The 16622-nt window shown below is 38.0% G+C and overlaps 2 protein-coding genes across 2 annotated transcripts in view; one reads left to right on the top strand and one right to left on the bottom strand.

The window, feature by feature from the left end:
- LOC308678541 (vomeronasal type-2 receptor 26-like) overlaps window positions 1-12198 on the top strand; it is a gene marked incomplete at both ends in the record, with an annotated part of 370887 nt that extends 358689 nt beyond the window's left edge. The window contains one exon of the mRNA XM_081345771.1: window positions 11297-12198. Within this exon, the coding sequence (XP_081201897.1) occupies window positions 11297-12198 (902 nt within the window). The remainder of the gene's footprint in view (window positions 1-11296) is intronic.
- A 2896-nt stretch (window positions 12199-15094) lies between these two features.
- LOC308678540 (vomeronasal type-2 receptor 116-like) lies at window positions 15095-15994 on the bottom strand (the record flags this gene model as incomplete). The annotated part of the gene is made up of 1 exon (XM_081345770.1): window positions 15095-15994. The coding sequence occupies one exon, from the start codon at window positions 15992-15994 to the stop codon at window positions 15095-15097; it is 900 nt and encodes a 299-aa protein (XP_081201896.1).
- Between the last annotated feature and the right edge of the window lie 628 nt (window positions 15995-16622).

The raw sequence follows: 16622 nt of genomic DNA, 5'->3' as shown, positions 1-16622 counted from the left end.
ACAGATTTTCTATGGGATTAAGATCTGGAGATTAGCTAGGCCACTCCAGGACCTTAATGTGCTTATTCTTGAGCCACTCCTTTGTTGCCTTGGCCATGTGTTTTGGGTTATTGCCATGCTGGAATATCCATCCACAACCCATTTTCAATGCCCTGGCTGAGGGAAGGAGGTTCTCACCCAAGATTTGATGGTACATGGCCCCTTCTATCGTCCCTTTAATGTGGTGAGGTTGTTCTGTCCCCTTAGCAAAAAAACACCCCCAAAGCATAATGTTTTCACCTCCATGTTTGACAATGGGGATGGTGTTCTTGGGATCACAGGAAGCATTTCACCTTACTAGGGCTTTGCAAAGCGGTACTAGCACTTCACGTGATATTGATTCTATCCCTCTGTTTATACAACCCAGGATTGTATTAGCTTTTTTGGTTGCTGCTGCACAGTGCTGGGTCATAGTCAAGTGATTGTCCACTATGACTCCAAGGTCGCTCTCACAGTTTTTAAGCCAGGTCTCACCCAATCTGTATTTGTGCCTTTGGTTTTTCCTGCCTAAGTGTAAGACCTTGCTTTTCCCTACATTGAAACTCATTTTGATGGTGTTCTTGGGATCACAGGAAGCATTTCTCCTCCTCCTAACACAGCAAGTTGAGTTGATGCCAAAGAGCTTGATTTTGGTCTCATCTGACCACAACACTTTCACCCAGTTCTCCTCTGAATCATTCAGATGTTCACTGGCAAACTTCAGACAGGCCTGTACATGTGCTTTCTTGAGCAGGGGGACCTTGCAGGCACTGCAGAATTTCAGTCCTTCACAGCGTAGTGTGTTACCAATTTATTTTCTTTGTGACTATGGTCCCAGATACCTTGAGATCTTTGACAAGATTCTCCCATGTAGTTCTGGGCTGATTCCTCACCGTTCTCATGTTCATTGAAACTCCAACGAGGTGAGATCTTGCATGGAGCCACAGACTGAGGGAGACTGACAGTTATTTTGTGTTTCTTCCATTTGCGAATAATCACACCAACTGTTGTCACCTTCTCACCAAGCTGCTTGGCAATAGTCTTGTAGCCAATTCCAGCCTTGGGTAGGTATATAATCTTGTCCCTGACATCCTTGGACAGCTCTTTGCTCTTGGCTATGGTGGAGAGTTTTGAATTTGATTTCTTCTGTGGACAGGTGTCTTTTATACAGGTAACAACCTGAGATTAGGAACACTCCCTTTAATAAAAATCTTGCTGATTGATAATACTTCTTTCACTCATTAAAATGCAAATTAATTTATAACTTTTATGAAATGTGTTTTTCTGGATTTTTGTTGTTGTTATTATTCTGACTCTCAGTGTTAAAATAAACCTAACATTAAAATTATAGACTGATCATTTCTTTCTTAGTGGGCAAACATACAAAATCAGTAGGGGATCAAATAATTATTTCCCTCACTGTACATAGCAAATAGATATGAAAAATTCTCTGAATCATTAATATACTGTATATTTAAAATAATGACTGTATACATAAATAAGCAAATTCTCTTCATACTAAGAGGTGTAGGAAGCCACAGCAATAACCAAACAAAAATAAAAAGGGAGAGAAAATATGACAGGGAGGAAATAAAGATATTCTAATATCTCAGATAGTATTATTAAACCAAATCTATATGGTACTCAGATTATTGTGTCTGTAAACTTTATTGGCCAAAACCTTTCATCCTAGGACTAAATCTTTTTTAGGCCTGGTACTTCAAATGGGCTAAGTTACAGAATGTGTTCAACATTTAAGACTCATGACTTCTGTTCTGTTCCAGCCTACGACCGGCCCTGTTTTTATAGTCAACACGCTGGAAAAAACCCAACCAAATTTATTTATGAAGAGTTCAAACAAAAGTTAAACAAAAAGTTCAAGAGTTAAACCAAAAGTTTAAACAAGAGTTAAGCAAGAATAACAGACCAGGACTCTAGCAGAAGATCTTCAAATGGTTGCCTTCAGCAACCAGCACCTCCCACACCTTCCCCTTTTATCAGCAGTCCCAAGGTGTGGCTTCTCATTGCCTTCTCCCGAGTTGCCTCATTGCCTTCTTCTTTTATGCTCTGCTAGATTGCCTCCTGCTCCTAGCGTCCCTGAACAGAGCCAGCTGTGGATCATCTTCTTCCAAACCCTCGTGCTCACATGGCTGAGTCTGAGGAGGAACAAGATGGGAGGGGTTAGGCTGAGAGTCCTGCAGTGCATCAGAACCTTCCTCTGACACCAAAGGCTCTCCAAACCCTTCCTCCTCCTCCTCTTCAGAATCATCCAACTCAGCTGCCGGAACCACAGGCTGACGCTGAATCACAACAACTTTGGTGGAATTGAAATTTGGAAAATTTTACAAAACATTTTCTGATATAAGGCAAAATGCCATAAAACATTTCTTGTGCTGTACAGTTCAACTTGCGCTATTTTTGAAGCATGCACACCTCTGACTATCGCTTTACATTTTAAAGAAGTTTCCCAGTGAAGGAATTCATTGGAAGCTCCTCTACTGTTGAAGCCATTGAAGAATTGATAAGGAAATATCTCTGAAAGAATGATGTAACATGTCATGGTTGTACTTTATATTCCCTAATTAAGATAGTTAAACACAATGTTTCATCTTTCTTTCTGTGTCCATGTGTTTATATTATTGTAAAAAAAAATCTATTGGTTAAAATTATTTTTACCATGAGGAACACTTACCTTCCAAGGATTAGGATTGTCCTGACCCAGCTAGCTTTGAGGGGTCCTTAGTGTTATCTGAGCTTGGTTGTTTCCTTGCAGACATTTGGTTTATTGCTACTTGCTGGCTTTTTCTAAAACTCTAAATATCTGGTTCTGTCCATCGGTCTGGGACAGTGGTGGGATTCAGACAGTTCATACCCCTTTGGCAGAACTGGTAGCTACTTTTTTGTTGCCCAGGCCCAGAATGGACTTCTGGAAGCAGCATCCACACAGAGAACTTGTTCACATATTTGAATTTGTCTAGGGTCCTGAATATGTGAAGGGTCCACTCTCCTAGTTGTATTAACAACCATTTGCTGTGACATTCTACACTTTTTCAGAAATATTGACACACCTTATCCCCATAACTCTGGGAAGAGATTGTACATATGTCATCAGGGTCATCTACAGGTTGCCAAGTCAGGATCTGCTGATGTTACCTAGATTGGGTAGTAAAACAAATGCAGCAAAACTGCAAATCTCAGAGAGCACCAAGGATCCCTCATTTCAATCCTGAGCTCTTTACTGGTATGCTATCCTCTATAAGAACCTGTTCCTGTATTTTATATTCTGAATAAAAATAGTTAAATCCAATGCATTATCTTTCTTTCTGTGTCCATGTATGTATATTATTGTTAAAAAATATCATCTGATTTTTAAAATTACTTTTATTTCAGAAAGAGGGGAAGTTGACGGTTAACATGTAGATACATTTTTTTAAGATCAGCTAGGGGAAAATATTTTAATAAATAATTAACTCTTCAGGGAATTGGTCCAAATTACAACCATGTATTTATTTGCTCAAAGCTCCTGAGATTTTCCAAAAGAAGTGAAAAGCAGAAAGCAAGTTTGAAAGAGGTTATAAACTAATCCTGGTTCCATGGAGCGCTTGGGGTGGTGGGAACAGCCAAACAGGGCTATTCGGTTCATTTGCTACAGCATCTGTTCTCTCTTTGATCAGACTAATTTAATATGTGAGTTGTAGAAGTCTCAGTCATTATTCAAACACATGTCTGTATCTCCACTGAAGTGAAAAGTTTAGATTGATGCTTTTCTCTTTGGAAGTGTGTTGGGAAAATCCAGTATGCTAGGTCAGATCCATTGGTGTGGATTGATATGTTGGAGACCTCTTTTGGAAGATGTTTTGGCTGCTGATGTTTTGTTCATTCTGATGTTCCCAGTGATCAAAATAAATGCACTCAAGTGTCCAGAAGTTGATCCCATTCCAGTTCCACATGAATGGTACCAATCAGGTGATCTTCTCATTGGAGGGATGGCTTCACAGAACCTCTATGCCTTCAGTGAACATACTTTTCATGAACATCCATTTCAGGAGCTCTATGAATTTTCAGAGTAAGAAAATCCCACACCTTTCTCCACCTAATAATTCCTTCACCTAATAACTAGGGGTTTTTTTCCTAGTTTTTCTAAATGACCACACCTGTATCTATGAAAAAAGGTGCCTAAACAAAGCAGAAGAAAGCTTTTTTATGATCAAGCTTCAGTTTCTCAGAGTTTCTGGCTGTAGGTTAAATAAGACTTTTATTTCCCATCAATTTTGTTTTGAATAAAATGTTATGTAAGTTAAACATAATGGCTAAATGCCTAATTACAAATCCTTAAAAGGGGGGATTTAATAAAATGAAGAAATATTTTTAAATATATGGTCCCCTTATTAAATAGAAGAACAGAATTTATTTATTTATTTTTTCCCAGAAAAGAAATGTATCCACAAGAAGGAGCATTAATATCCACTTTTAGATAAGTTTATTTAAAAGATAAAATTAGAAATTTACCTAGGATGCTCTTCATAACTGAAAAGGTTACAACTGAGACATTTTAGATAGTTAATGTGCATAAAACATTGTTATCTGAAATTTGATTTTTTTTTTCTCAAAATATAACACATACCATGAATTCTTTGAAGAATATTTATCTCAGAAATGTTTTGAGGTTCTATATTACTTTTTCTCACTTTTCCAAGATCACAACATTTTGCCAGAAGAAATAAGAGGGGCAGAGTAACATATAACAGAAGAAATAAGAGGGGCAGAGTAACATATAACAGAATAATAGAGTTGGAAGGGACCTCAGAGGTCTTCTAGTCCAACTCCATGCTCAGGCAGGAGACCCTATACCATTTCGGATAAATTTCAATCTCTTCTTAAAAGCCTTCAGTGATGGAGCAACCACAGCTTCTGAAGGCAAAACCGTTCCACTGGTTAATTGTTTTCACTGTCAGGAAATTTCTCCTTAGTTCTAGGTTGCTTCTTTCCTTGATTAGTTTCCATCCGTTGCCTCTTGTCCTGGCTTCAGGTGCTTTGGGGAATAGCTTAACCCATTAACCCATTTCTTTCATGAATTTCAGAATGCTTTTCCTTCCATACTAAATGTGAAAGCTGTTCTTCCACTAAAATATCATAATTTTTAGAAAGAGGAGAAGTAGTGAGATGGCAGATTGCAACACTTAGGATATGATGGATGAAGATTCATACAATGAAAAAAAATGTTTTTTGGTGAAAGAGTGAAAATGAATGAATGAAACAACAAGCATCTAATTTCAGTCTAACTTTCTTTGAAATATAGAATTACAAACATATTTAGAGAGTTGAAGGCAGAGTTACCCCATGGTAAGATGGGCACCCAATGAATTTGATAAAGTTAAGTGTATGAATATATGTATTTACATATGCATTTATGTATGAATGAATATATTTCTTAGTACTTTTGTGTACATTGCAAAATTGTTTCATGAAAGACTTTCTTTATTTGCAGTGTAATTACAAAATTCTATCAGCATGTCCTTTCCTTGGCCTTTGCTGCCAAGGAGATCAATGAGAACCCACAAATCTTGCCCAATGTTACCCTTGGATTCCACATCCATGACAGCTACAACAATCCTAGGTTGACTTATCGGACCACTATGGACTTACTTTTCAAATCGGATCGATTTCTGCCCAACTACAAATGTGGACTTCAGAAAAATCTCCTGGCCATCATTGGAGGAGTTGGAACAGATACTTCATCCCATATGGCAGAAATTCTAGAGTTCTACAAAATTCCACAGGTGAGTCCAGGGGTGAGGAGATGTATATTGTTCTTGTTAATAGATTTCAAGAATTAATCAATTGAATAAATGTGCCCAAGAGCATCCTTAAGTTTTCATTCTCATAAATCTCATTTAAGATTTAACAAGTGACTAAAAATAAAAATTAGATTTCTTGGTGCAGAATGGAACAACTCACTGTGGCCAACTCACCATGACCAACTCACAGCTGGACAACTCACCACTGGAGAATTCAAGAATTAAAGTTAATTTAATATTTTAATTTTTATCACTCACATTTCATTTTGTCCCTTGTTTGACATCTTTTCTTTAATGATTCTATTCCATCATTTCTTCTATAAGAATCTTTTCCTGTGGTGAGTTGGATGTGGTGAGTTGGCCTAGACCCTTCTTGATGAATGCCAATGATATTTTAACACATTTGTTGAAAAAAAAACATCAATGGCCAGAAATTTAACCATATTCTCAAAATTTGAGAAATTAGGGATCAGGTGTAAAACTGTCAAGTCAGTTTTTGAAGTGATACATAAAAATGCATGACCAAAACAAATAAACAAAAAAAACTCTATTTAATTGCTCTATACAATGTCTTCTTTTAGCTCACCTATGGATCATTTCCTTTGGAAGAAATTGATAACTCTCAATCGTCTTCACTTTACTTTATGGCCCCAAATGAAGTTCCTCAATATATCGGGATTATCCGATTGCTTCAATGTTTTGGATGGAAATGGATTGGGCTCTTTGCTGTGGACACTGAGAGTGGAGAACACTTTTTGCAGAAATTGGAGCACTTGTTCTTCCAGCAGGGAATCTGCTTAGCTTTCATACAAAGATTTCCGAAACTATTGCGTCTGGATGACTTGGGCAAATTTAGTGATATCATGTTTAACTTTTATACACATTTCACAGATGTTAAAACAAATACATATATCATCTATGGAGAATCTTTTACACTTGCCTGGCTCACAGCTCTCAAATCTGTATGGGATGCTGCAAATAAGGGAAATGCATCTTTAAGCAAGGTGTGGATCACCACAAGCCAAATTGATTTTATGCTACCAGGATCCCAAAGGGATTGGAATCTCCAATTTTATGATGGGGCCATTTCCTTTCAAATCCACTCAGGTGAAAATCTGGGATTCAAGGAATTTCTTCAGTCCATAAAACCATATTCAACCCATGGAGATGGGTTTCGAAACCACTTTTGGGAGCATGCATTTGACTGTTTCCTTCCTAGTTCGGGATTGTCATCATTGGGCAGTCAAGAATGCACTGGGGAAGAAGGACTGGGAAACCTTCCAGAATCTCTGTTTCAATTACAGATGACCGGCCACAGCTACAGTATCTATAATGGTGTTTATGCTGTGGCTCATTCTTTGCATAGCATGCTATCAAAGGGATCCAATCTCAAAAAAATCTTGGCAGATAAAATACCGGTAGCTGAATCTCCAGAACTGCAACCTTTTAGGGTAACATATCTCCACCAAAGTTTTTTTTTTCAATGAACAACTTATTTCAAAATAATTTAGCTCACAAAATGAGCTAAGCATTCATTTCAGGCACAATCTGTTCAAACAGCTGTGCTAAAAATGCTTAATGTCCTTGTCTGCTCCAATTAGATTAGACTTAACTTTCTTCTCAATGGTCTTATCAAGGCATTTTAAAGTGGTACTATTACTTCACATGATTTTGATTCTATCCCTCTTTTAATGCAGTCTAGAACTGTGTTGGCTTTTTTGGCAGCTGCAGCAAACTGCTGGTTCATATTTAAGTGGTTGTCCACTAGGACTTTGAGATCCCTCTCACAGTTACTACTATTGAGCAAGGTACTACCTATACTGTACTTGTGCATTTGCTTTTTCGTCCTAAATGATTACCTTATTTTTTTCACCATTAAATTTAATTTTGTTAGATAGCACCCAAATTCAAGTCTGTCCAGATCCTCTTGGATCTTAAGCCTATCTTCTGGAGTGTTAGCTATTCCTGCCAGCTTGCTGTCATCTGCAAATTTGATGAGTTCCCCATCTATCCCCTTATCCAAATCATTGATGAAGATGTTGAAGAGCACTAGACTGAGAACAGAGACCTGGGGCACCTCACTACACACTTCTGTCCATTGAGGACTGCACATTGAGTGTGGTTGGTCAGCCAGTTCCGAATCCATCTGGTGGTGATGCTGCCTAACCCACATTTTTTTCTATCTTATCAAGTAGTATATTGTGATTTACTTAATGGAATGCCTTACTGAAATCCAAGTAAATTATATCCACAACATTCCTCTAGTCCACTATATAATATAATAGTTCTTTGTTTTCTATTGGCATTTTGTCCAATGAAACTGCATAATGAGTTTGGGAAATAAAACATGGAACTTCTCATATTTTGTTTTCCCTTATCTTTGTTAATTCAACTTCATTGCTTTCTTTTTCTCTATCAAGTAGCTCCACCAATTTCTTCAAGACATTTCTTTCAACAACGGAGCAGGAGAGGGAATGTCTTTTAATGAGAAGAGGGAAGTTGCAGGTGGATTTAGCATCATCAATATGATCGTTTTTCCAAACAAGTCCATCAGGACCGTGAAAGTTGGAAAGCTAGATCCTGATGCATCTTATGGAAATGAATTGATCCTTAATGAAAATCTGATAAAATGGCACAAAGGTTTTAATCAGGTACAGAACTTCATAAATGTAGAGTATTTTTTTACAACTTCTTTAAATAATGGAAAGAGTTTCAGTTAAAATGTCTCCAACTGATCTCTTCTGGTCATGATTCTCTTTATAGCACGGGTGTCAAACTCGCCACATCATGTGATGTGTCACAACATATTGCAACTTTTTTTCACATTGGTGCAGCTGGGGCGGGTGCGGCCTCTGCATGATGCAACTGGCCCTCAGACTGGCAGTTTCACATCCCTGCTTTATAGGATGCCTAGTTGACTGTATTCTCAGCTGGTGAAACAACTGAATAACTTGGCAATTACCTATGCAAAGTTTTTCATGTTATGAGCAGGTTCTTCCAGTTTCTCTGTGTAATGAATACTGTCACCCTGGATATTGGAAGAGGAAATCTGAAGAGAAAAGCTTCTGCTGCTACGATTGTGTTTCGTGTCAACAGGGGAAGATTTCAAGTAAGATAGGTCAGTTATGGACCTCTACAAAATCTGAAAACATTGGGCAGCAAAGGAACTGTTTCATCAAATATTACCATTGGTTGAGCTGCACATATTTATTTCTTACTAAAATTGAGGTTTTCTAGCATTTAAAGCAAGGAACACAGGTAACTCCTAGAAATCTCAGTTAGTAATAACCTCAATTAGTAATAATCACTCAGGTTTTAAAATAATATATCTTGTAGAATACTGTAAACCACACAAAATCCCTTCTTTTACTGCCCTTTTTTGCCAGATATAAGAATACAGAGTGGGATACAAACATTATTTTTTGGGTGGTCCTGTAGATCTCATCTGTAGACCAAGAATGTATAGTGGTCTAGCAAATTTTTCTAAGGTTGTCATGCAAATACTGCATTGCAATATAATGCATATTGAGGGGGACAAAATTGAACAATATCTAATTAATTATTATAAAATTAAATGGAAAAGTTCAGTATTCAACATGATATAATTGTTGTATTAAGGATACTTTCAACCAGTGTATATAATATGAAATCCTTCAATTCTTTATGACACTGTCTACAAAAAAAATGTTTCATCATTTTTTTATAGTTAAGAATGATTCTTTGGTGCAGGAAGTAATTACCTAATGTTAATCTTATTGAGTAATATTACCCAAATTTTGAAAATATCATAGTTGCTTTCAAAATCTTGAGAGCACCACTTTCAAAACACTTCTTCCAAATTTCAAAGAAATACAAACTGGGGTATTTAAAGGAAGGAAAGAAAATAATTACATTTTACTTCATTTTAGATATAGGGTTTTCATTTGGAAACTATATATACATACCACATAGAGGAATTGGAGACATATTTGTTTGAGGGTGAAGTTTAGTCCTCTGAGTTTGGGGGTTGGTTTCCAAATATTTTGTTACCAGGCTAGGTAACATCTTTAGTGGAGTTAAATCACATTTACATTCCCTAAATTCAGCTGAAGATGTTACCTAGCCTGGTAACAATATGTTGAGAAACCAACCCACAAGCTCAGATAAGGAATTTTCACCCTCTTCCTACACCTGAGCAACAGATATTCACCACTATTGCAAACTTGTTTATTTAGTTGTCTCTTTGTTAAATTTGTTTGTCACCCATGTTGCATAAGGGGACCCATGTTATGTGATAGTTATGGACAGAATTATATGAAAATATAAACAAGCACATTTGGAAAGCATTTGAGCTGCTGTTATGTTTCCAGGGACGTGGTGGCTCAGTGGGTTAGGACGCTGAGCTTGTCGATCAGAAGGTCGGCAGTTTGGCAGGTCGAATCCCGAGTGCCGCGTAACAGAGTGAGCACCTGTTACTCGTCCCAGCTTCTGCCAACCTAGCAGTTCGAAAGCACGTAAAAATGCAAGTAGAAAAATAGGGACCACTACGGTGGGAAGGTAACAGCGTTCCATGTGCCTTTGGTGTCTAGTCATGCCAGCCACATGACCACGGAGACGTCCTCGGACAAGCGCTGGCTCTTCAGCTTTGAAACGGAGATGAACACCAGCCCCTAGAGTCAGAAATGACTAGCATGCATGTGCGGGGGAACCTTTACCTTTACCTTATGTTCCCAGTAAAACTGAATAAAAAATAACAAAACAATCAATATGTCAGGGCCCACTTCAAAACCTCAACCTAAGAAAGCAGAACTCGTGGAAGCAGTTTCTTCCAAAAGGAATTTTTATTAGAGAAGCTAATAGCAGGCATAATAGATACTGCCAGGCTGTCTCAGGGTTGTGGCAATGTTTTGTTGGGTCTTCACACCTTCCCTTCCGAAAACAGAAATAAACCAAGTGCCGGAGGAGCATTCCTTTATCCTCCCCCCTTTCAAGGTGACATCAAGGGGGAAGATAGTTCAAACAGTGTGTATGCTGAAACAACAAAAGTGTTACAGTGTAGTGATAGAGGAAAACAAAGAAGTAGCCCGCAGTGTTTTCCCCCTCCCCTCCAGGAGAATGGCAGAACCCAGAAGCTACTGGTTCTGCCAAACTGGTGCAAACTAGCTGAATCCCACAGATCCATGCCCAAATGACTCTGGGTAACTTGACAATATTAAACAACAAATTATAATAATAACAATAAAAAAAGAACCAACAGAGAACAGCAACCAAATGTTCTACCACCTAAATTAAAATTATGCATTGTAATGAAACTCTGCAAGTTCACACAATTTCATACCATTAAATTATAGATTTTTGGAATATAACTTGGAATAACCTTTGAAATACAGATACAGAGGGAAAAGATCACAAAATGAATATCAGGCTCAAACCATAACATAAAGTATTTATTATAGTGATAAGCAGGAAATAAATGAGTTTTCTTTTGATCCTTTATCCAGATACAGAAGATTGTTTCAAATGTCCTGAAGATCAGTATCCAAACAAGGATCAAGATCAATGCCTTAACAAAACAATGAGTTTCCTGTCCTTTGAAGAATCTTCAGGGGTCAGTCTGGCCTCAGCTGCTGTTTCCTTCTCCCTCATAACAACCAGTATGCTCGGAATTTTTCTTAAGCATAGAGATACCCCCATTGTCAAGGCCAACAACCGGGACCTCACTTACACACTACTCATTGCCCTTCTGCTCTGTTTTTTCTGTTCCTTGTTATTTCTTACTCAACCAGGAAAAGCAATCTGCCTTCTCCGTCAACCAGCATTTGGCATCATCTTCTCAGTTGCTGTTTCTTGTGTGTTAGCTAAAACTATTACTGTGGTTGTAGCTTTCATGGCTACTAAGCCAGGATCTTCATTGAGAAAATGGGTGGGGAAAAGATTGGCTCTTTCCATTGTCCTTTCTTGTTCTTTTTTTCAAGCAGGTCTTTGCATTCTGTGGCTGGTGACATCTCCTCCATTCCCTGAGTTAGACATGCACTCTCTTAAAGAAATCATGATTTTGCAATGCAACGAAGGTTCCATCTTCATGTTCTATTGTGTCCTGGGTTATTTGGGCTTCTTGGCTATTGCCAGCTTCATTGTGGCTTTTCTTGCCCGTAATTTACCTGACAGCTTTAATGAAGCCAAGTTCATCACTTTCAGCATGTTGGTCTTCTGCAGTGTGTGGATCTCCTTTGTTCCAACCTATCTGAGCACCAAAGGAAAAGCCATGGTGGCTGTGGAGATCTTCTCCATCTTGTCTTCCAGTGCTGGGTTATTGGGATGTATTTTTTCCCCAAAATGTTTCATCATTATGTTCAGGCCAGAACTTAATAGCAGACACCAACTAATCAAACAAAATAATTAAATTAGGTCTATATTTTTATGACTTACAGGGGAAGAAAATTAGCAAAGGAAAATTAAAGGTTGGCCTTTTCAATTTTCCTTTGTATTCTCCATTCCACGTCAGCATTTCTGTTTTGTGGTTGTAATCTCTCCTCCATTTCCTAAATTAGTTGTCACCTCAGTTATTGAACAAGTGATTCTACAATGCAACAAAGGTCTTTTTTTACCTTTGTTTTACCATGTTTTACCATTTTTGTTGATAAAGGCCAGCATATAGGCCTTTTGGTCTTCAGGAGCTTCATCATTGATTTTGTTGCCTATAAATTATCTGTCACTTCCGAAAACTCACGTTCATTGCTTTTAGCATGTTTGTCTTTTTGCAGGGTGTGGGTCTGTCAACCTATCTGAGCACAACAGCAAAATTCATGGTAGCTGTGGAGAACTTTTCCATCTGATGATGGGTGCTGGGTTTTTATACCTTGTTGGGCTTTTTTGTTTGGAATTGTTCCTGTGGCATGAAATTTGACCTGAGTCTGAGTGTGCCTTTCTGGTATTTTGATGGTGGTGGGGTTAATCCTATTAATCCTATTAGGCCCCAAATGTCATATTCCAAGCTTCCTGGCTTCAATCTTTCTGACAAGATTATCACATCTGCATTTCAGCAGACCTGGTTTCTGTTTGGGGAAGAGGGACTGTTGGAGGGGACGGTTTCTGCCTTTAAAATATTTCTTTCTCGGGAGGGGGGCTGACTTTCCACAAAAGGAAGGTAGGAAGGAAGTCATAATATTTCTGAAATACATATTTTCACATATAAAATAGATGCAAAAACATTCTCTGAATTATTATCGGCGAATTATTGCATATTTTTAAAATAATGACTGTATACACAAATAAGCAAATCCTCTTCATCACTAAGAGGTGTAGGAAGCCACAGCAATAACCAAAGAAAAATAAAAGTTTGTTTAAAACATACTATATACAACACATATATAGACCTACACCCTTACATATAAGTAACATATAAATATTAATCACTGTCCATCTTGAATACATAATGAAAGGAGGAAGCTTTAGAGGTTTTTTTTTTTAATTCCATTTATATTCCGCCCTTCTCCGAAGACTCAGGGCGGCTTACAAGCTAAGCAGTAGCCTTCATTCTATGTATATGCCTTCTTATTAGGGCTTTCACACACACACCAAGCGGCATTATTACAAAGTCAGCTTAATTGCCCCCAACAATCTGGGTCCTCATTTTACCTACCTCGGAAGGATGGAAGGCTGAGTCAACCTTGAGCCTGGTGGGATGCGAACCTGCACTAATTGCAGGCAGCTGGTGTTACTTAAGGAGGCATTAGCCCACTGCTCCACCAAGAGTTCACAAGGTTAATACTATATGGAACAAAGCTGTGCCTGAGTCTGGATATTCTGCTTCAGATACCATGGAGTCTCCTGCCAGAAGGTAACAAGGAAAACAGGTCATGAAGAGGATGTGTAATGTCCCAGACAATCTTGCAGACCCTGCTCAAGCAACAATTATGTGCTGTGTCCTGGACGGAAGGGAGGGAACTGTCAATGATCTTTTCAGCTGTCCTCACCACTCTCTACACTCCCTTCCTGTCTGAAACAGTGATGCTTCTAAACCAGACATTGATGCTGTATGACAGGATGCTCTTTATCATGGTCAGATAACATTACCATCAGATTCTTTGGCATCACTATCTATTGCAGGAGGTCAAAACCTTTAGTTTGCCCATTGTTGACTAATGCACTCAGAACCTAGACTGTTCAAATTGATTACCTGCATGGTCCCTATGAATCATGGGACATTGCTTGGAATAGGGGGAAAACAGAGCCTTTGGATTGGATCATGACTATGCAATATTTCACTTCAAATGGATCTCTTCTCTTCCTGAGATTCAGGGAAGAATTGAAGGAGAGGAAATGAGAAAATAGACATCCAGAGTGTTGTTGATAGCCAACAAGGAAGAAACACAATCAAACATGTGTTATATCATCCTTCCAATAATTATTCAGGATGATAATTTTTGTTTGTTTGCTTTATTATTAAAAATAATTGTTGATTTTAAAAACTGCATGTCTTTACATTATGTTACTTTGCTTCTGTGACTATATAGTAAAGGTAAAGGTTCCCCCGCACATGCGTGCTAGTCGTTTCCAACTCTAGGGACCGGTGCTCATCTCTGTTTCAAAGCCGAAGAGCCAACGCTTGTCCGAGGACGTCTCCATGGTCATGTGGCTGGCATGACTAGATGCCAAAGGCACACGGAATGCTGTTACCTTCCCACCGTAGTGGTCCCTATTTTTCTACTTGCATTTTTACATGCTTTTGAACTGCTAGGTTGGCAGAAACTGGGACGAGTAACAGGCGCTCACTCTGTTACACAGTACTCAGGATTTGACCCGCCAAACTGCTGACCATGTGATCGACAAGCTCAGCGTCCTAACCCACTGAGCCACCACATCCCTTGATTATATAGTAGATACACCTAAATTTTCACATTTAAAAACAAAACTTTCCAATGGAGAGTGGGAATTCAACTTTACATTTTAAACTTCATCATTATGCTCACATTTACAATGGATAGCTCATGAAATGTAATTGTGTCAGATTAGCAAATATACGAGGACAGTTGGAAAATTATCCATGCTTGCTTGCAAAATGGTTTCTTTCTGATTCTCAAAAATCACTAGTCTTTCCATACTACATTTGTGAGACCCTAGAATATCATTGGGAAAAGCTTAAACTTGATAGAATTTCTCCTAAATCAACATTTCAGAGCTACAAGTAAATCAGAATGTAAAGACTCTTTAATATGAATAACTTAAAAATATTTTCTAATTTTTATGAATGTTACTCTTACTAACTTAAAAACATAATCAAACAAAGCAAAGGATAATTAAATATTTCTTCTTATTAATTGTTCCTTGTTGTTTAAATCAGGCCTCAGTACAATAATGTAACATTTGGGGGAAAAGATGCATCCTAGAAGCCCGGCACTAGATGACAAGATAGAGAATATCTCCACAGCCACCATGGCTTTTCCTCTGGTGCTCAAGTACGTTGGAACAAGGGAAACCCACACACTGCAGAAGGCCAACATGCTGAAGGTGATGAACTTGGCTTCATTAAAGCTGTCAGGCAGTTTACGAGCCTGGAAAGCCACAATGAAGCTAGCGAATGAAAGGAGAGCCATATAGCTCAGGACACAATAAAACATAAAAACTGAGCCTTCATTGCATTGTAGAACCATTTCTTCAGAGGCTGAGTGCACATCTAACTCTGGGAATGGGGGAGATTTTGACAACCACACAGTACAGATGCTTGCTTGAAACAGAGAGCAGAAAAGAACAACAGAAACAGCCAGTCTTTTTCCCATCCATGTCCTCATCCAAGATCCTGGTTTGATGGCCTTGAAGGCAAGAGAAACAAGGATCGTTTTGGCCAACACACAAGAGATGGATACTGAGAAGATGAGACCAAATGCAGACTGTTTGAGGAGACAGGTCACTCTCCCAGGTTGTCCAATAAAGAGCAGAGAGCAGAGAAAGCAGAACAGAAGTGAGATCAGGAGAGTGTAGGTGAGATCCCGGTTGTTGGCTTTCACAATAGGACTGTCTTTGTGCTTAATAAAAATTCCCAGCACCCATGTTGTAATGAGGGAGAAAAATGTAGCAAGACAAGCTAAACTATACCCTAAAGGTTCTTCATAAGATAGAAAATTTATCCTTTTCAAGAGACACCCATGTCTTTCTTCGTTTGCATATTGATCTTCTGGACATTGGATGCAAGCTAACATATCTGAAATTGAAAAAAATAAATAAATTCCACCCACATAGTCAGTAAATACAAAGTAGCCAATAGTGGCATAATAGATTCCTAAAAGTTCTTCATAAGAAAAGCAGCTTAACTTGCTTATAGAACTCCAGGACATTGAAAGAAACCAAGAGTGTAAAAATGAAATGTTTTCCCTAAGTTTCAATTGAAAAGGAAAGACAATGTATCAAGGAGGAAATTCCACAAAAATCAATATTTTACACATATTTCAAGGACAAACTACATTGGAAACAAAATTTTCTGATGCTGCAGGATATCATTTCTATGTAATATTTTTATTTCCTATTTTTCTTTCTTTCTTCACTTCTTTTAATGTTCATTTTTGTGTTTATCCCCATAAATAGAATACTTATGGGCATCAAAAAAAATGAATGCACATATACTACACTCTAGAGAAAATATGAATAACAAGGATTTTCCAAAGAAGTCAAACAGTGCAGAAATTGAGCATAGCATTTGAAATAAATTATTATTAATATTGTTATTATTTTTTAAAATAAGTGTGGCATTAATCTAATAGTTTGAATCCTTCCTTCCTTCCCATTGGAGGTTAAATGAATATCATTCAGATTTGACTACTACAATGTGCT

The sequence above is a fragment of the Vipera berus genome (assembly GCF_964194415.1).
Source record: "Vipera berus genome assembly, chromosome: Z".
Classification (NCBI taxonomy): domain Eukaryota; kingdom Metazoa; phylum Chordata; class Lepidosauria; order Squamata; family Viperidae; genus Vipera; species Vipera berus.
Note: the sequence above shows the minus strand (reverse complement) of the source record. Positions and strands in the feature narration are given on the sequence as shown.